The following is a 19,173-nucleotide window of genomic DNA, read 5'->3' on the forward strand; positions in this document are numbered from 1 at the left end:
TAGTGACCCCTCTGACAAGAGAAGGAGACCCACCCCACCTGCCATGTCACCCTCGAACCTTTGAGCCCCATGGCAGCCACCACGCCTGCCATCTCCAAGGCCTCCTCGTGGTTGCTGCCCTGCACAGCGCCCGCTCCGGTCTTCAATTCTAAGGAGCACACTGGCTGTGCTCTCCTGGCGGTTCATCGCCCCACCCCCACCCTTCCTCAGAACCATGATTCAGATGCACCCATGCTCCCGGCTTCCTGAGTTGTCCACACAGAGAACTCACAGCACGGGCTCGAGGAGCAGCTGGGGAGCCTGGGCTAGCTGCTTACAGACGGTGGCCCATCTTGGGTGTGGTGGATCTCTGTGGGTGCTGGGGAAGCAGGTAGGGGGCACACTGCCCCTCCCCCACCCAGTGCTGGGACCCCAGCTGCTGGCTAACCCAAGTCCAGTCTGGTGGGACTTTGAAGTACACAAGACTTGAAATGGGAGAGGGACACAGCCAGCCCCCCAACCCCCACAGCTGGGTTGGGGAGGGGCCTAGAGGACTGGTCTAGTGGCTAGACCCCTGTCCCCATCTACTGGTAGGCACAGGGGAGCTCCTCCCAACCCCAGCTGTCTGGCCTGGGCCAGGGGCCTTTGAACATGAGGGCATCAGCAGGGTTGGGGGGGCAGGTGCAGAGGACCATTGGGCCTCAAGCTGGACAGTGGGGATGGTGAGCTTGATGAGCTCCCCTGGACACAACCTGTGACTGCAAAAGCCTGGCCAAAGATGGCCCACTCACTTCCGTGGGCTGTCCCATGTCTGCCCACTGTTCCCCCGGCTCCTCACTGGGGCCGTGACTCTGGTCAGGGCCCTTCCTGGCTCCCTCCCAGACTGCCCCCACATGGCACCCATGCCTAAGCCTGAAGGCGGCCTTTCAGAGCTGGACAATGCCTTTGTTGTTCAGGGCTGGACCCTGCTGCTCTCCCCTTCCCCCCTCAACAGATACTGTGGGCTTCAGCCCTGCCCCCACAGAGCTCCAGCCCCCCTCTACCAGGGTGCAGGCCAGGCTCCCTCCGTAGGGCATCCAGTTGTGTGGGGGGACTGTACCCCACTGAAGCCCTAGGAATGGAGGGTGTGGCCCCCTCTGCCTCCTGGCTCTCCAGTGAGCCCCTAGGAGCTGCATGAGCCTTAGCCTGGACGCTGTGCCTTACAGGGAGGCAGCCGCTTATCCACAGCCACTTCACATGCACACACACACATACCCATGCACACAGACATTTGCACCCACACGGAGACATGCACACAGACACCCTTGTACACACACCCACAGACTCAATGCCTCCTCTCTGGGCCTCAAGGTGCGCCTGGGCTGAGATGGCCTCAGTATGACTGTAGGGCACAGCATCACCCTCTTCCCACCCACCCCAGTGGCAGCCTGGGGCCCAGGCCCCCTGGTGTTGCCCTATGGGGCTCAGCCTGTGTCTGAGAGCCCCTCACCCTGCTGAAGTGCAGCTGCCCCTGCTGGACAGTGCAGGTGTGGCAGCGAGGTCACAGGTTCAGACAGCGAGCTCTCCCAGGAGCCCTCAAGGGGGTCCAGCCACCTGCCCCTGCTGACCAGCAGGTGACCCCCGAGGCTCAGTTTCCTCAGCTACACCCTTGTGGAAGGACTGTGTGGGGGTTCTGATGTTAGTGAGCCGTGTGTGTTGTGTGTGCCTGGTGCAGACGCACCCAGGCCACCTCGCTCTGGCCGGCTTCCTAGGAATGGAGGAGGAAGAGCAGGCTGAGTCTGGCCCAGGGGCAGCCAAGCTCTGAGAGACGAAGTGGGACATTGCCTCTGAGCTGGGCCACGCCTGCTGCCCTGGGCATCCACACTGTGGAGCAGCCACCAGGTCTTCACTGCTCATGGGCTGCCACCGGGTACGTGTCCTGAGAACCCCATCCCGAGGAAAGACTCATGAAGATCAGCAATAATGTGGGGGAACCATGGGACCCTCGGTCTCCATGTGCGAGACCAGAACTGGAAGGTGCCCAGCCACACTGCTGCCACTGCACAGTCCTGGCTCAAGAGGAAGCTGGGGTGGGGACACCCCTTAGACCCACCCGAGAGACCAGGCTAACAGGGCAGGGCAGACAGCTGAATGTGTCCCATCCCAGCGCTATCATACAGTCCCCAATCTTCTGAGATCCAAAGGGCAGCTATGACCCAAGGATAGAGGTCAGGGGTTAGGAGGGGAGGGGCAATGGAAGCAGGGACCAGGGGGGCGTGGGACACCAGGGGGAGGATGTAGGAGACGGGGGGGGGGGGTTGGAATGTGCAGGTGGTTGAGCGGTGTGGGAGGCCATCGCCTGATGCACCGTGAACAGTGGAACCTCTCAGACAAGAAGACTCAAGCCACACCATCTGCTGGGCCCCTGGGGTCAGTGTGTGGCTGCCACCTGGCCACTCCTGGCCTGCCCACTGCCCCCGTGAAGGTCCACAGGGGGCCCGGGCTGGTGACCTCAGGCCGTCTGTCTGTCTGCAGGGTACCGAGAGGGGTTGCTCTGGAAGCGAGGCCGAGACAACGGGCAGTTTTTCAGCCGCAAGTTCGTGTTGACGGAGCGCGAGGGGGCCCTGAAGTACTTCAACAAGAATGATGTGAGTGGGGTGGGGGTGGGGGTCTATAGGGCCTGGAGCAGCTGCGAGGAGCCCTCTACAGCCATGTCCCGTGGGGACATGCCATCCCAATGAATGAGGCCACCCACCTAAGGGAACTTGTCACCTCATCGATGAGAGCGTCCAGGGGGCAGAGGAAAGAGGCTCTGTCTGTTGGGGTGGGGGCTGCAGGGGCATCCCGGAGGGGCTCTGTGTGGTGCCATTAAGTTGTCCCCTGCCTGAGGAGGGAGGCCCACAACCTGAGGGGCCCTGGCCAGGAGCTTGGAGGGCTCAGCCATCTTGTCGGCCCCCAGGCCAAGGAGCCTAAAGCCGTGATCCGGATCGAGCACCTGAACGCCACCTTCCAGCCGGCCAAGATCGGCCACCCCCATGGCCTGCAGGTCACCTACCTGAAGGACAACAGCACACGTAACATCTTCGTCTACCACGAGGACGGGAAGGTGGGGCTGGGCCCCTCCCACACTGCTACCCCAAAGGCATCTGGGGCCGGGGGCTGCCTTCTGGGTGTCCACAAGTCAGAAATCTCAGTGGTGGCGTGTCTCGCTCTGTCCAGCCTGCAACTGGGAGAAGCCCGACTGTGGGCACTGGGTCCAACCTCTGCCTCTGGCTCCCGGCAGCTCTGCTCCAGTCCTGCCAAGTCCCCTCCTATGTCCCAGGGCACCAGCTTGCCCCTTGTCAGGGCATGACTTTCTGCTCAAGGCACACACAGCGGCTCTTCCCTGGCTGAGCTGGACTTGTGGCTTCCCCATCTCACTGGGGCCCCGGAAGTTTCCTCACCATGGCCTGCCCTCCTGGTCGCAGGGGCCAGCCACTTCTCTTGTTTCTGTGGAGACTTCCTGGGCATTTCTTCCGCTCCATCTTCCTAACTGTCACCAAGGGTCTCAATCTTGCGATCAGGAGGCTCACTGCGCTGGGGCTGCTGTCCACAGAGGGTCACTGCTCTGAGGTCAACTCTTCTTTGAGCTGCCTTGTCCTGGGTGTGAGGCTTGGGTCAGTGGTCTTGGGTGCCTGGGGTCTTGAGTTGGTCACATTCTGCAGGCCAAAGGCCCTATGCCTGGTGCAGAGTGGACACCTGGGTAGACTTGGGCTTGGGCAGGACATGGTGGGAGAGCAGGATGGAGGGGAGTCACTGTGGGGGTTGGGAGGAAGGAAGGGTGTGGCAGGGGAAGGGGCAGTGGGGTCAGAGGAGGGAGAACCTCTGGAGGACCAGGGGTTAGGGATCTAGAGACTGGGGGACCAGGGATCTAGGGGATCAGGAGTTGGGGATCTAGGGGTTGGGGGACCAGGGGCAGTCTGGGGATGGTCTGGGCATCCAGAGTGGCCTCAGGTGTTCCCTTCTGACTGGTGACACTGTCACATCTCCCCAGGAGATGGTGGATTGGTTCAACGCACTGAGGGCAGCTCGCTTCCACTACCTGCAGGTGGCCTTCCCGGGGGCCAGTGACGCTGACGTGAGTCTTGGAGGGGGAGGCGCTGCATTGGGGGCCGTGAGGCCCAGGAGTGAGCAAGGCTGGGCGTGAGTGTCCTGGGGGAATGACCAGTATTCCCTAGCCTGTCTCCCCAGAAGTCCAGCTGACACACTAGGTCTGGGTTTAATGCCGGTGGCCAGAGAGGCTGGATAGATGGGGTAGACCTGTTTAGTGGTAGGGGCTGGGGTGATGAACCAAGGGGGCTCCTGACCACTGTACCCTCATGTCCTGGCCCCAGCTGGTGCCCAAGCTGTCCCGGAACTACCTGAAGGAGGGCTACATGGAGAAGACAGGCCCCAAGGTAAGGCTGGCTGGGAAGGCCCGACCGGGTCCCCAGGTTGGGGGTGTGGGGATGGGGAAGCAGACAGTCACCCCCACCCCTGGCCAGCAGCAAACAGAAGGGTTCCGGAGACGCTGGTTCACCATGGACGACCGCCGGCTCATGTATTTCAAGGACCCCCTGGTGAGTCATGGGGCCCTCTGCTTGGGGGGTGGTGGGACTCAGGCGGGGGTGGGGAGGGGACAGCTGGCATCTCACCCCAGTCCTCGCAGGACGCCTTCGCCCGAGGAGAGGTCTTCATTGGCAGCAAGGAGGGTGGCTACTCGGTGCTGGAGGGGCTCCCACCCGGCACCCAGGGCCACCACTGGGCCTATGGCGTCACCATCGTCACACCCGACCGCAAATTCCTGTTTGCCTGCGAGACCGAGGCTGACCGCCAGGAGTGGGTAGCCGCCTTCCGAACTGTGGTGGACAGGCCTATGCTGCCCCAGGAGTATGCAGGTGGGGGTGGGGTGGGGGTGGCAGGGAGGTACAGGTGTGCCCAGGGCCCTAGGCAGCCAGGGGGTGCAGTTGCTTGCCCTGATGGACTCCTTGGGTCAGGGTGGGCCAGGGATTGGAATCTGGGTGGCTATTCCCAGGACTGAGCATGGGCCCTGGGGTCACTGGGTCCTCAAAAGTGCTTGTCCCTTTCAGTGGAGGCCCACTTCAAGCATAAGCCGTAGAGGCCGACTGAGCTGCCCTGCATGGAGCCCTGGTGGTGAGCGTGCAGCCTGCAGAGGGCTCCTCCCAAGGGGACAGTGAGCAGGGACCTACCTGCCCTTGTTCTGAGACTGAGGTCAGGGTGGGCTCCTTGACTCCAGCCTGGCTGACCCCTGACCAGCCAAGCTGCTATGACTGGCCTCTAGCCTGCTGCTCATCCCCGAGGCCCATCTGCCCACAGCAGCCTCTTCCTCCTCCCCTGCCTGCCTGGGGCCTGGCGGCAGGCACCGTGGAGGCCTAGAAGCACACATGCCTGTGCTCTGGCCCCCCTCACCTCCCACCCCCCCTGCCTGCTGCTAGCAGAATTGGGAGCCTTGTCCCTGGCCTCCTCTAACTTGTATTTATTGGCTATTTCTGTGGTCACTCACTCTGGGGGGACCCCACCACAGCGCAGACCCCACGGTGCTCCCTCTGGCCACTGACCGGCAGGGCTGTGACCCTGCTGATGGAAACCCAGGGCACTCCCCGCTTGAGGTCTGTCCCAGATCCCAGCTGGCTGCTGGCCAGCCAGTGGCTACAGGGCTGCGTTTCCTCCACCCTGACCCTCCCGGTGGGCCCCACTGCCCCCATTGGGCCACATGCAGGGTGGACTGCCCACCTCAGCCCCTCCTGCAGCCGAGGGGATGGGATAGGCTCCCAGCTGGGCTTGGTCAACACTCCACACCCTGAATAAAGTTGTGGCTCTGGAGTGGCCTTGTATGTGCACATGTGAGTATATTTGTGACTGTGTAGGGGTCAGCATGGTCTTGTGTGAGGGCGGAGGGAGGGGCCGGCAGAGCTGCTGGCTAGGCACAGGACAGAGGATAGTGGGCACGCAGTGCTGGGCAGTCAACGAGTTGACTAGTTCCCGTCCCTGCTCCATCTGACCCTGCTGGGGGTAGTAAGGTGGTCCTCATCCTGTGTGGGACTGCAGCGGCCCAGCAACCTGGGGTGCCTTGAGCCCGCCTCCTGCAAGGACTTGGGGGCAGTGAGGAGGGGCTATGTCCTCTCAGACTGGCAGCAGTTGAGACCCAGGCCCCTGTCCTCCCCATCCAGGATGGCTGGGGTGACGGACTATGTGCAAGCCTCGTGTATGTGTGTGTGGGGTTGTTTCCAAAGGCAACCACCTCAGGGCACTCCATAAGTGGTCCTGCACGACCCCCACCCCCCAACACATGCCACACACACAGAGACAGTTCATCCTTCCTGCCATCAGAGGGCACAGGGCAAGCTGCTTAGCAGATAAAATCCCCTACAGGTTCTCTCTGCAGGGCTGAGGTGGGTGTGTTGCCCCATCACTGCCCTGGCCCTGGTGCGTGCGTAAACACAGAAGACTTGTTCTGAGCACCCCCGAGGTATGGCCCTGCCCCAGCCCAGGGTCACGTCCTGGAAGCAAGGAGCCCAGTACAAAGAATTTATTTAAACTCAACGACAAACACAACCCCTGCCTTAGAGTCTTCCGTCTGTACAGTGAATAGGCTCTCTCACCCTTCCCATGCATGATCACACGCAGAATCCACTCCTTGTCACGTGGAAAAATAAAGTGTCTCCCTGGTGGTGATGCGGTGGCAGGACGTGCAGTGCTCACGCCAGCTGGCTGCTGCTAGAAACCCAATCAGGGGACAAGAGGCTGCACCGCCTGGTGGGCACACGCACTCTGCCCTGGCCCTGCTGCGTGCGTGTGCAGAGGGTTCGGCCTGGGGCCTCTGCGCCCGGCGGGAAGCTGGCAGGACAGGTGGGCGCAGCAAGGCCTGTGCTTTATTGTGGAGCAATCTGAGGGGGGGAAACGCTGTGGCCACACAGCCTGCACCCCGTCCTGGCCACCCTGCTGGGAGGTGCACAGGCCCTGGACGCAGCTGCCAGCGTCATGGTGAGAGCCCCCAGGGAGCGGCTTGCGCAGGACAACGTGCCCTCTGAAGCTGCCGGGGCCTTGGCGCTGGGCACGTCCTGCACGTCAGTCCAGCTCGATGGGGCTGCTGCCCTCCTGGCCCTCCTCGCCGTCCTCCTGCTCTGATGAGCCCATGAGACTGCTCAGAAGGTTCCCTGGAAGCAAACGGGAACGTGTCTTGCTCAGGCCTTCCCCCGCACCCCCAATGAGTGTGAAGCCCAGACCTGTACCCATGAGCCCCACAATGCAGACCCGAGGGGTGAGACCCCGGAGCACAAGGCCTTGCTGGAGAATGTGCGCCCATCGCACAGAGAGGGGCGCTGCACTTAGGACCGGGACCGGGGAAGGGGGGTGCTCATCTGTGAGCACTTTTATGTAAGCACAAAACCAGCCACTGGGCTGGGGGACCCGTGGCCAGGCACTGGCAGGGACAAGAGCACTCCTGTGCTGGCCTCAGCCTGTCCCACATACACAAAGGGCACATCAGGGCCAACAGGAGGCCATGCTGCCAGCCCCGTGGAAGAAGGGCCAAAGTGGACAGAGGGTGCAAGGGCCAGCAGGCTCCACAAGGACAGGGCACTTCACAATGCACAGGCAAAGTCTCCATCCAGTGAGCAAATGGAAGGGTGGGGTGGGGTGGGGATATGTCTGACTGGAAAGAGACGTGGGGAAAGGTTAAGTGGGTCACCACCTCACCTTCCACCAGAAACAAATTCCAGATTGGGAAAAATTAAAGTCCAACTTAAGTGAGAAATCAATTCAACTGATAACCCAGGACCTTCCGGTCCCACTCCTCAGGGAGGAAACGGGAATGATGCAGGCTCTGCAGGACAGCACTAGCTGCGTCAGGGAGTAGACACGGACAAGAGGAGTGAGGCAGGGATGCCCACACTCAGGGAACTGACACGGACAAGATGAGGAGGCGCAGTCATGGCTGCACCAGTCTTAGCGATAGAGTGAGGATCAGCAGCAGCAGGGCCAGCTGTACGGTGGACCTCCGAGCCATAGCAACAGCCTCGAGATCAGCTAAGCACAAAGGGATGCAGGATCATGTGCAATGTCTTCAACTAAAGTGACTGTTCAAATAAAGATTAAGGAAACGCTATTTAGCCAAGGGCTGGATGAGTTGCTATTAGCAAGGAAGGGCTAGTTTACCTAGGGATGGGACCCGAGAGGCAGAGGGTCGCCTACAGGTAATGACGGGGGCCAGTGGGCAGGACTGCGGCAGAGCTGCCTCTGCAGCCTTTTGGGATCTGACAAGAGGAAGATCTCAAGACAGCCCGACGGGAGACTATGAGGACCTGTGGCCCTGTGAGAGCCATGGCGGTGATGTGCGAGGAATACCAGCTGGGTTTGGTCCCTTCTTCTCGGCTTGGCCAGTCAGCAGGCCAGCAGCGAGGCGCCTCTCCCCAGCTTACCCAACAAGCCTCCATAGGAAGACGTCTGCTTAGGAGGCACGCCGAAGAAGAGCTGTCCTATCCTGTCAAGATACTGAAGGGGCAAAGGCCTGGGTCAAGGGTCAGGCCGACCTGTGGGGGGCCAGTGACATGGCCTTCCTGCCCGCTGCCCGTGGGCCCCCGCCACTGTCTGGAGCCACTCACCTCGTGGTACATTGGGTCCCTCCTGAGAGATGGCTGATACTGCTCACACAACACTGTAAAGACGGTCAGCTTCCCTCTGGAATAGGGAAATGGCCAGAGGTTTGTCTCTAAGGAGAGGAAGCCAGAGAGACGGAGGGCTCCCTGCCGGCCTGCGAGCACACGTACCCATCGACGGCCAGCAGCAGGAACCAGATGAAGTTCAGCAGGGGCTGCACAAAGGGGGGTCCAGCCTCGATAGACGGGTGCTTCTGAGTGTAGGTCGTGAACACCACCGACGCACTGCTCTTGTTCTTCAAACAAAGGAATCTGGACGTGAAAGCCACTGGTCAGTGGGAGTCTGGAGGACAGGGGTCTCCACCCACAGGCACATCCAGCCAGCCATACAGGGCGGAGAACTGGCCACCACAGCAACCCAGAGGGCCCGCGGACTCCCACAGCCCTTGCTGGACAAGAGCTCTATAAGGCACAGGGGACGGCACAGCTTACGGGGGGCCTCCCGCTCACTGAGCACATGCTGCTGAGAGGAGACAGCCGGGGAGGTGGCGTGGGGGCCCGGGCTCCACTCAGGGCCTGTCCCAGCTGGGGCTCGCAAAGACCCTGCCCTGGGGTGGGGGTGGTGAGACACCCTTTCCAGGGTGTGCACTTGGCCCTGAGACAGGAGTCCAGAGCAGTGAGCCATCCACTGGGAGGCAGGGTCAGTTTGCGAGACCACCGTCCCTGCTGAGTGCCGTGCCAGCTGCACACACCCGCCCACCCTGGTGGCCTTTAGAGGTCTCCAAGATCATGTGCTGGAGACACACAGACACATGGCAGGTGCAGCTTGGCCGGGCTCTGCAGTCAGGAGGCTGGTGCAGGTGGCACGGCTCATCCATGTTAGGGTGCCACGCGCCCCAATTGCTTGAGATCTGGGCCCTGACAGCAAGCTTCTCTACATCGAGACACCCTGTTGGATGTAACATGCAGAGCACACATACCCATAAACACCAGACACACCACACACCAGACATGGCAGACACACACCGACACACAGCACACTACATGCAGAACACACCATTAGTGTGTTCTTAACTACCATTAGTTAAGACATGTCAGACAGACACAGATACTAGACACACTACACGTAGATCACACATGCCAGACAACTCACACATACCCATGGTCACATACATGACAAGCAGACTACACACATCAGACAAAACATGTCAGGCACAGACCTCAAACACATGACCAGCAGCACAGAGATGCTAGACACACATGGGACGTACAATAGAACACACACACGTCAGACACGCCACACACACACACACCGCAGACACCGGGAATGTACAGCTTGCTGCCTGATGTTGTGACCAGAGTGCCCTGGCAGCTTCCCCGGGCGACAGGGTGACCTTGTGGCCCCGGTGACCAGAGCAAGACAGTAGCAGGCCTCGGCCCTCCAAGGCGGCGGCACGAGCGCAGAGTACCTACTGGAGCACGGCCTGGGCCACAAACATGTCCACCTCGCTGCGGAAGCCACGCGACGTCGCGTACTCCACCAGCATGTTAGCGCAGCCCTCCCCGTCGGCTGAGTGCAGGAAGTGGTACCGAGACTCACAGTAGTTCTGTTCTGGGGGAGGAAGCAGGCTGGCTCAGACTTGGGCTCAGGCACCGGAATACACCCACCCGTCTGCCCTCGACTCCGACTTTCTGAGGTGTAGGTGCCCCACACTCAAGGCTCCCTTTGCCCCACAGACTCCCAGGGTTCAGGGTTCGAGGTGAGAGCTCAGGAGGGGCCTGAAGCCCAGGATGAGCCTGGCTCAGAGGGACCACGCTGGACAGATGCGTAAGAGGAAGGATGGGGGTCAGTGCCCACTGCCTTCCAGTCACAGAAGGGCTGCCTCAGAGCCCCAGACAGCCACAGAAATGCTGTCCAGGGGCTCTCGGAGTCTTCCTCAGGCCTGACTGGGCCGAGGAGCTGTACACTGGGCAGTGCCTGGTGCTATGGCTGAGCCGGTCAGCTTGAGGCCTCTGCAGAGCAGACTGCCCAGCAAGGACCGCTAATCAGGGTGGGGTGGGAGACCTCCCCAATGGCAGGGCCCATGCCTGCTCCCTGTCCCTCTAGAGCCACAAAGACTGGACAGAGAGAGCCACCTGCTGGCTACACACAAGATGGACAGAGAGCCACCTGGTGGTCACATAGAGTATAGACAGGTGTCTCATTGTGGCCCCGGGCAAGGCTGCACACGGGAAGGGGTTAGGGTCCTAGAACTCAGCTTTTCTGAGAGCAAGGGGTTCAAGGGGTGAGCTCAAGGGGTGGGGCTGGAACGCCGGGTTGAGGCAGGAGGGGAGGGTACATCATCAGGTCATGGCTGGTCCTGCCACCCCTGTCCCTGGGGTCCCCGCCCAGGGCCCTCTGATGCCCACCTTTCCACAGGGTGACAGCCAGCAGCTGGTGCAGCTTGGGATGGCCCAGCTTTCCAGAACCGCCCCCTGACCACTTGAGGGCTCGGGACACAAAGGCCACTCTCTCAGGGGAGTTGGGGTCCATCAGGCTGAAGAGTTTGTCCAGGTTCTCTGCAACACAGGCCCAGGCCCTCACCTGGGGCATGTGGTGCAGGCCTCCGGGGGAAGGGGGGCAGCCCGGCCCAGAGTGGAGCCCCCCACCCCCGCTCACCTAGGCCACAAAGGTCAGTGATGCCCCTGTCGCATAGACCACCACCTGCTCTATTCCAGTCCCTTCCCACCTCACTGCCCAGCCCGCCTGGTGCTGGGTGCAGGGCGGCAGGTGGCGTGCAGGTTGGTATTGGAGCAACCGGCCTGGAACGGGCTAGGAAGAGGCCTAGGCACAGTCCCTGGTTCTGTGAGCCCCTAGCTGCCCAGCCCCACCCGCCCCTCACTCCACCTTAGGAGGGCACCAGGGTGGGGACAGCAGCAAGGGAGGTCTGGGTAGCTGAGGAGCCTGGAGTGACTCACCCAGCAGGTCGTTGGTCACGCCCACCTCAGCCTTCTCCAGCGACTCCAGGACCAGCATGGATAGGTCCGCGGCGCTGTTCTGCTGCAGACACAGAGATGGACAAGAGTCAAAGTCGGCATCTTGGGGTGCCCACATCTGGCTCCCCGGGGAAACCGACATCCCACCCCACCCAAGCCTGGCCCTAGGGGCACTGGTGAGGGTAGGCGGCTGATAGGTGGTCTGTGATTCCGGGCTGCTTGGTGTGTGCAGCTCACTAGGGACTCAAGTGAACTGTGAGGTGCCCGACCCCTAGCAAGTCAGTCTTTCATCATGCAAGGCTTCAAGTGAGTGTCTAGAGGAAGGGAGGGGCTTCCCAACCCCCAGTGGGGAGAGCCAGAAGCAGACACATCCCTGGGCCTGAAGAACCCTGGGCCAAGGTCCAGCAAGAGACAGGGGCTGAGGTGCCCCTCTGAGCCTGTGACTGAAGGCGGACAGTGAGGGCAGGGTGGCCTGTCTGACCGCCCCTGCAGGACGCACTGTGTTGTCTACAGGGGTTGGGGAGAAGTCTCCCAGCGTGCCTGCAGATGCAGGTGGGCCCTGCTTACCTGACCATGGCTGAAGAAGAGCAGCGCCCCGGAGAACATGAGCTCGCGGGCATCGGCGTGCTTGCCCTGAGACATGTACCTGCAGCAGAGAGGCTGCTCAGCGGGCAGACGAGAGGGCACCTCACCCCCACGCTCGAGACACTCTGAAAGCCAGAGCTAGTCACCACACTGAGGCCATGACAGAGGTGAACGGGTCTCAAAATGCTGGCACACACCATATGCCTCCAGAGCCTGGAAGCTGGGACCACCCCTCAGGCTGTCTACCCCAACCCTTCTCCCATCTGTCTGTCCGTCTGGGACACGTGACATTGGGAGCTGTGCTGCTGGCATTTCACGTACCAGCACTGTTACCATGGGGCACAGCTTTCAGACAAAGAGACAAGAAAGGCCTGGAGATCCACTCCTGAAAAATCAGTCGTGATCAGCCTGTGGACCCCAGCAGGGCACTGCCTGCCTGGCTCTCTCAGGGGTCACCCCCTGGAGGGCAGACCGGGGGATGGGCTGAGGACACAGGTCATCTCCTCCTGTTGGGCTCGGGGTTGGTCTGCCCAAAGCCTCCTCTCATAGTTCAATGCCCAGTGAGTGACCTGAGTAGCTGGATCCTACAGTCCAATTCAAGGGGTGACAATCAGCCTCGCCGGGAGACCATTAGTGGGAGGCCCAATGCCGTCAACAGAGAGATTCAATAAATGTTTCCAACAGAAAAGCAAAGCAACCCCCCTTGAAATGAGCTAACTGAATGATGCTCTTCAGGAAAGAAAAGCACACTACCCGTGGAACCCCTAACTGTGCCAAAGGTCAACAGAGGGAACTGTCCTAGTGCAGGGGGAGAGGTCCCTGCCAGCTGCCAGCCCAGAGGCTGCTTCCAGAAAAGTCAATGGCCTGAGTCCTGAGGCAGCTCCACCCACTCCCGAGGGGTGGTCCTGAGGGGGAAATGGCTGGAAGGCAGGGCAGTGGGTTTGGTTTCTGGAGAGGAGTTAGTACCCACATCCCCGAGCTAGATGGCCCTCTGGCTTCCTAACCGGCAGATTGCACAGGACCCCACGGCAGCTAGTCCCAGCAGTTTAAATGTGCTCTCTTCTCATACAGCCCACAGGGCGTATCTCTTGAGGGCTGTGGGAGCCTCGGGACAGATCCAGGGGCCAGAAAACCCAGGCCCTTGTCTAGAGCCCCTGCCCTCCCCGGTATGAAGCTGGTCGCAGGGCTGCCTGGTCACCTGCCCCCACTGCCATCTATCAGGGAAACAGGACACAGACACAGAGGGGTCACAGACTGCCCTCAAATGCAGGCAAATCCAGGGCCATCAGCCACCAACTCCAACGGCTGCTTCCAGGGCATTCTAAAACTATGTGCTGGGCCGCTCTCCGCAAAGTCAGCAGCTCGAAATCACCAGCCGCTCTGCAGGAGAAAGGTGCAGATTTCTGCTCCCGTGAAGAGCTACGGTCCCAGAAACCCACAGGGGCAGTTGTCCTCTGCCCTCTAGGGTTGGAACAGGCTCAATGACTGCGTCTGGTTTGGGGGCTCTGTGTCCAGGCTGGAGCCGTCCGGCAGGTCCTGAGCGAGCGTGAGTCCCAGCACAAGGGAGGAAATGGTGCCCAGTCTCTCGCCATCCTCACCATCGTTCCTGCCACAGCCCATGGCTACAGCCTTGACAGTCCATCTCCTGGAGGGTCTTCCTCTTCGTTGCTGCCCCTGCTTTACCAGACATGATGTCCTTCTCCAGGGGCAGGGCTCTCCTGATCACATGGCCAGACAGACTTGTCTCTCTCTATACTTACATATATATGTGTCTATATGTACATACATACGTGGTGTGTATACACTCACACAGATATAGGCAAACATCACCACTCCGGGCGGTTGAGAAACACATTAACGGAGAGCCCGCGGAACAAGTGAATCGCTATCAACGGTTCTCCAAGCCCTGCAGATACCGGCCATGCACAGTCGGCGCGGGGAGGTCAGCTGCTCAGGACGGATTCCAGGCTGTGGCCTCTTGCCGGCAGGTCGTCCAGGCCTCTCTTTCCAGGCGCCGCGAGTGGCCAGTGTGAGCCCCGTCCACGCCCGAGGCCGCCGGGCGGGTGAGTCAGCGGAGGCTCTCGGACATGCGACCAGGCCTTCGAGCGAGGCAAACACGCCGCCCATTCCGCCAGCGCGCCAACAGGTGGCCGGCTGTACGGCCGCGGTGACCGCCGCCCGAGCTTTCGGCCGGGGACATCAGAATCGGGGACACGCAGGGTCTGGGCCTCGCGGACGGCCGGGGAGGAGGAAAAGAGGGCTCAGAGGACAGGACGGGGCGACGCGGGGGACGCGACGAGGGGCATGGCGAGACCAGGCGCGGGGAGCTCGGAGCCGGACCCCTCGGCCGGCAACCCCCGGCCACTCACCCAGCTCGGCCCGGGACGGGCAGCGGCGTGGACCAATAGGAGCGCGCGGAGCGCGGGGCGCAGCCAATGGGAGCGCGGGGCCGCGGGGAACGGCCAATGGGATCACGCGGGGCGGGCCGGGGCGAGAAGCCGCCGCGGCAAACCCGCGGGCCCGGTACCTGAAGAAGAGGGTCCGGTACATCTGGTGGGCCTCGTAGTAGTCGCCCTTCTCCACGCTGGCGCGCAGCTTGCCCTCCACGCGCTGGACGCCGCCGCGGTTGCGGGCGCCGTTGCGGGCGCCCTCCTGCTCGGCCATCGCCGCCGCCATTGGGCCGGCGCTCCGAGCAGGCGCTGAGCTGAGGCGGCGCGGCCGCGGGTCCTCCCGGCTTCCGTCCGCCCGCCGCCGCTACGGTGGCCGGGAGGGAGCTTGGGGCCACGTGACCGGCCAGCCCACGTGACCTCGGGATAGGTGTGGCTGGCGCGGCCTGGCGGTTCAAGGCGCTTACGCCACAGTCGCGGACCTGGTGGGCTGGGCAACTGACGCCCGCCACGCTGTGCGCTGACCCGGACTCACGGCTTTCGTGGCCTCGGGTCTCCTGGGCCCGGCCCCCGTGTGTGTGTCGGTGTGTCTGTGTGTCTGGGACGGCTGCCCGCCTCCTTCCCAGACGGTACCAAATTCGGAGTGATGACCTTTGTTTGCAGACAAATAGCTCCCAGTGTTTGCGTTATCTCCGTCGCTCCAGGTGACAAGCTGGCGTCTCCCTCAGTAAGTGCACCGCCCCGCCGCAAGCTCCAATGGCTACGCTACCTGGTATTATTTGGCGTCAGACCCCGGAAGATTGTATCCTAAATAAGCCGTGTCACAGGTCCAACTGGACCACAGGCTGGTCTTAGGTAAGGCCGGGCTGGCGTGGACGTAGTTGAAAAGGCGTTTGGTTTGAAGGCAGCGTTGGGCCTTCGGTGTAAGTGGTCAGGGGAGCCAGGCCCTGCAGGGTGGCCCCCAGCTCCTTGGAAGGCTGCCTTGGGTTTTGGCAGCTTCATTGGAAGGACCAAGCCGGTCCCACAGGGCAAATCTTAAAGGCTAAGTAACCGTGGTTTGCCAAGAGTTACCACACAATGAAAAACCAACCAACCTCACTGCCACCCAGTGGTTTGGGACCCCTTATAGGGCAGAATGGAACTGCCCCTGTGACACTGTTAACTCTTCAAGGGAGTAGAAAGCCCATTCTTTCTCTGGAGCAGTGGTTCTCACCCTGCCTAATGCTGTGACCCTTTCATACAGTTCTTCATGTTGTGGTGATTCCCCAACCATAACATTATTTTCGTTGCTACTTCATCACTGTACTCTGCTAGCTATGAATCGGGGGACTCCTGGGAAAGGGTTGTTTGATCCCTGAAGGAGTCTAGACCCACAGGTTGAGAACCCCTGCTTTAGAAAAGGGGGGCGGGGCGAGTGGCTTCAAACTGCTGACCTTGGGGCCCACAACCGGACAAGCAGCAGTGATGCCACCACTATCGCCATAGAACAGAAGGTGCTATTCCTGACGGGTGACAGGAGCAAACCCTTCCACTCCCTGTTTGCCTCCCTGGCACCTCCTGATGCTTAGTCTAGGTCACTTCTGCCAGCGCAGTCTTTAAAGTCAGACGGTGACAAAAATTCCCAAAATTTTCATGCAGTTTGTAAGTATTTTTAAAAAATCATTTTATTGGGGGCTCATACAACTCTTAATCATAATGCATCCGTACATCCATTGTGTCAAGCACATTTGTATATTTGTTGTCCTCATCCTCAAAACATTTGCTTTCTATTTGAGCTCTTGGTATCAGTTCCTCATTCCCCCCCTCCCTTCCCAAGAACTATTTTTTTTAAGTTAAAAACATCCCTGTCTTCATAACAAAACCATTTTTTTTTGGTAAACCCAGCTTACACAGATCAGCATACCATGCAAAGGCCTAAAATTCAATGTGCATTTAGTTATGGAACTGTCATTAGTTCTTGTGGGCCTTTTTTTGATAACCCAAGGAGGAAAATAAAAAGGAGGGGGAAAACCCAGGCTTCACCTAGGTTGCTTATGACATGCAATTCAAGGCAAGGCTCCCCTAACAGTTTTGTTAGTCATAGAATCCAACAACCATTACATTAGAGCAATTTGAATATCTATATTTGCCTTATTCTCATTAAAATGACAATAATAAACAGGACTATGGGTACTGTAAAAGTCTGCTATGGGGGAGGGGAAATCAGCCCAGTGGTGCTTCTGCACCCATCTCTTTTCTCCTGAGGGGTGCAGCCCAAGCTACTAAGGAAATAGGCTCCTGTGTCTGTTCCACTGGCCCGGCCACCCTGAGTTTTGTCCAACAACTAGCGTTCCTGTGTTATACCCACCCTGTGGGTCCTGGAGTCCAGGGCAAGAAGCCTTGGCTGATGGGCCGGTAGAGGCACTTAGCACTGTTTACTTCTTTGGGCTTGAGTCTACCATCTGGGTGCCAACCACTGCGACTGCATATTTAAAGGCATGGGCACAGAAGCGTGAAGTGGCAATGGCTGGGAAGCCAGGCCCTTGGACTCCTAACCAGAAGCCACGTGCCCAGGGCTCTCATCCTGCAGACCCCTGGCGCCTTTCACCTCTGTTGCTGGTGACATACTGAACCACCCTCTTCTAGACAGGTCCTAATTCCCAATGAAAATTCCAACATTAGGACACAAGGCACTGGGCCTTAATTCTTGCTGGCAGTGACCCCATTTAACAGACGAGGACATTGAGGCTCAAGGTTGTAATTTGCCAGTGCTCCCTGCCACTCACACTTAATACCTTGAGTCACTCTCACCCTCTTGCTGCCCCAGTGCACGCACATGTGGTGCAGACACTAAACTACTCTACAAGCACACACCGAGTGCAAGCTGTTGGGAAGATGGCATCAGGGGACTTTAAACATGGGGTGGGACACAGACCTTGAGCTTCTAAAATGTGCAGATCTGAGTCACACAATGAAGCAAGGGGCATATGGTAGGTGGTATTGTGTCCCCATCTGATGATTTGGGGGTTGGGCAGGTCCCTTTCTGCTGCAACAGGGCAACACTGGCCACCCCTTGTGGGAAACAGGATTTCTCCCAAGTTTCTCCCCCAAATATATGCCAAACTTAGCTGCTTGCGAATGACTATACACTTGGAGGTCATCAGGAGTAGGCCAGGGGTTATTCTCCCTAAGAGCTATCAGCCATCGAGACCAAACAGTCACCACTGTTTATCCCACAACAAATAGGGCCCACTCCCTTCTGATAAGGATAGTAATTGTGTTTCCTTGTAGGAGACCCCAGAGAGGTCAAGCCCACCCAAGGGTGACCAAGGTTAGGCCACCATCATGAATCAAGGGTCCACCCATCTTGTCACATGTCTACCCCTAGTCCCTCCCATTCCTATGGGCACACCCCTAGCTCATCTGCTTCCTGTCACGCTTATGCTGATCATATCCCCTTCCTATGATGTTTATGTCTATTGTACTGCCCCTTCCTGTGACGTGTAGTTACCTCTAACCATGCCCCCTAGAGATATAACCCTGGGTTAGCAATAAAGTGGGGTCTCTCTCCTGCTCTCGCTCCCAGGCTCTCCCCACGAGGACCACCAAGCGGGGCTGAGGTGAGCATGCTACCATGAATTGTGTCTGACTCCATTGTTCCAATCTTTCCTCTCTTTCATGCTCTTGATGACTAATATAATTTTTATCTCAACCATACAATTGTGAGTACTGAACCTGTGATTAGTGGTGGGGGGCTGGCACCCCCAACCCCTGGAAATGAATCCACGGGACAAGGTGCTTATGGTTATGGAGACCACCTGGGCTTTCCCACTGTCCACCAAGCTGTCCCCTCTCGAGGGCCCCAGCACTGCTCCATTGCAACCTCCTCCAGATCTCCTCGAGCCTCACTGACTCGTGTGGAAAACAAGAGAACCAGGAAGAGAGTGGATGCAGACAAATTCTCTCTGCTCCTATCTGGAGTCTGAGGGGCTGAGACTCGTGGAGGGAGGCCTTCATGTTCATGGGTTGGAGTTGCGTCCGTCACATTCTCCTAAGTAAAAGTTGTTCCCCACGATGCCACCCGCAATCATGCACATGGCTGCTACTACACCTGCTTGAAGGTTAACTGAAGGCTATTTGAAGGTTGTCTGCCACCCAGAGCAATCAGACCCTATTGTCTGTCCCACCCTAGTAGGGCCCACTGCCTTCTATTAAGATAACAGGGGGTGGGGAGGAAGAGATCAGGAGCACTAAAGGTCAAGCCAGCTCAGAGTAGACTGAGGTTAAGTGGGCATCTGAACGCTAGGACCCGCCCAGCACATCTTGTTCCACATGTGCCGTCCTGTCAAGGGTATGCCTCTATACCTCCCTTTCCTATTCCGCTAAGTCCTGTAATGTGTTTGAAGTGGCTTGCATGCCTGAGATTGTAGAAGCCTGTGAGGAGCATACATCGGGCCCACTCTCAGGCTCTGGTGGTCATGGAAGAGATGAGCCCGTGATTGTCTTAACTGAGGTCTTCAGTGCCCCCTTCATTGACAGCTGCCTTTTAGAACCCACCTGGTTGTGGATGCTGGTTCTCCACACTCCAGGTCAGGTGGGAGTGGCCTGCAGAGCTCTACAGGGCAGCCTGAGGGTGAGGGGGAGGCTGCTGG

The 19,173-nt window shown here is 59.4% G+C and overlaps 2 protein-coding genes across 5 annotated transcripts in view; one reads left to right on the plus strand and one right to left on the minus strand.

Moving 5' to 3' along the window:
• Positions 1-5,095, plus strand: part of ADAP1 (ArfGAP with dual PH domains 1) — a 33,291-nt gene extending 28,196 nt beyond the window's left edge. Inside the window, exons 5-11 of the mRNA XM_075528200.1 lie at positions 2,494-2,606; positions 2,918-3,064; positions 3,992-4,075; positions 4,332-4,394; positions 4,485-4,556; positions 4,646-4,874; positions 5,067-5,095. Of these exons, the coding sequence (XP_075384315.1) occupies positions 2,494-2,606; positions 2,918-3,064; positions 3,992-4,075; positions 4,332-4,394; positions 4,485-4,556; positions 4,646-4,874; positions 5,067-5,095 (737 nt within the window). The remainder of the gene's footprint in view (positions 1-2,493; positions 2,607-2,917; positions 3,065-3,991; positions 4,076-4,331; positions 4,395-4,484; positions 4,557-4,645; positions 4,875-5,066) is intronic.
• A 1,416-nt stretch (positions 5,096-6,511) lies between these two features.
• Positions 6,512-14,912, minus strand: GET4 (guided entry of tail-anchored proteins factor 4). Of its 4 annotated transcripts, none has more exons than XM_075527635.1 (9): positions 14,683-14,912; positions 12,138-12,216; positions 11,553-11,631; positions 11,004-11,153; positions 10,068-10,206; positions 8,766-8,906; positions 8,601-8,676; positions 8,418-8,490; positions 6,512-7,154 (listed from the first exon to the last, which is right to left on the minus strand). In XM_075527635.1, exons 1-9 carry the CDS (start codon positions 14,829-14,831, stop codon positions 7,066-7,068), a joined length of 975 nt encoding a protein of 324 aa, XP_075383750.1. In that variant the 5' UTR covers positions 14,832-14,912; the 3' UTR covers positions 6,512-7,065. The 4 variants fall into 4 exon arrangements, with proteins under 4 accessions (XP_075383750.1, XP_075383749.1, XP_075383752.1 ...); XM_075527634.1 differs by having other exon boundaries at positions 11,553-11,634; XM_075527637.1 differs by lacking the exon at positions 14,683-14,912 and adding an exon at positions 13,754-14,648.
• Between the last annotated feature and the right edge of the window lie 4,261 nt (positions 14,913-19,173).

Source organism: Tenrec ecaudatus, chromosome 12 (genome assembly GCF_050624435.1).
Source record: "Tenrec ecaudatus isolate mTenEca1 chromosome 12, mTenEca1.hap1, whole genome shotgun sequence".
Taxonomy (NCBI): Eukaryota; Metazoa; Chordata; class Mammalia; order Afrosoricida; family Tenrecidae; genus Tenrec; species Tenrec ecaudatus.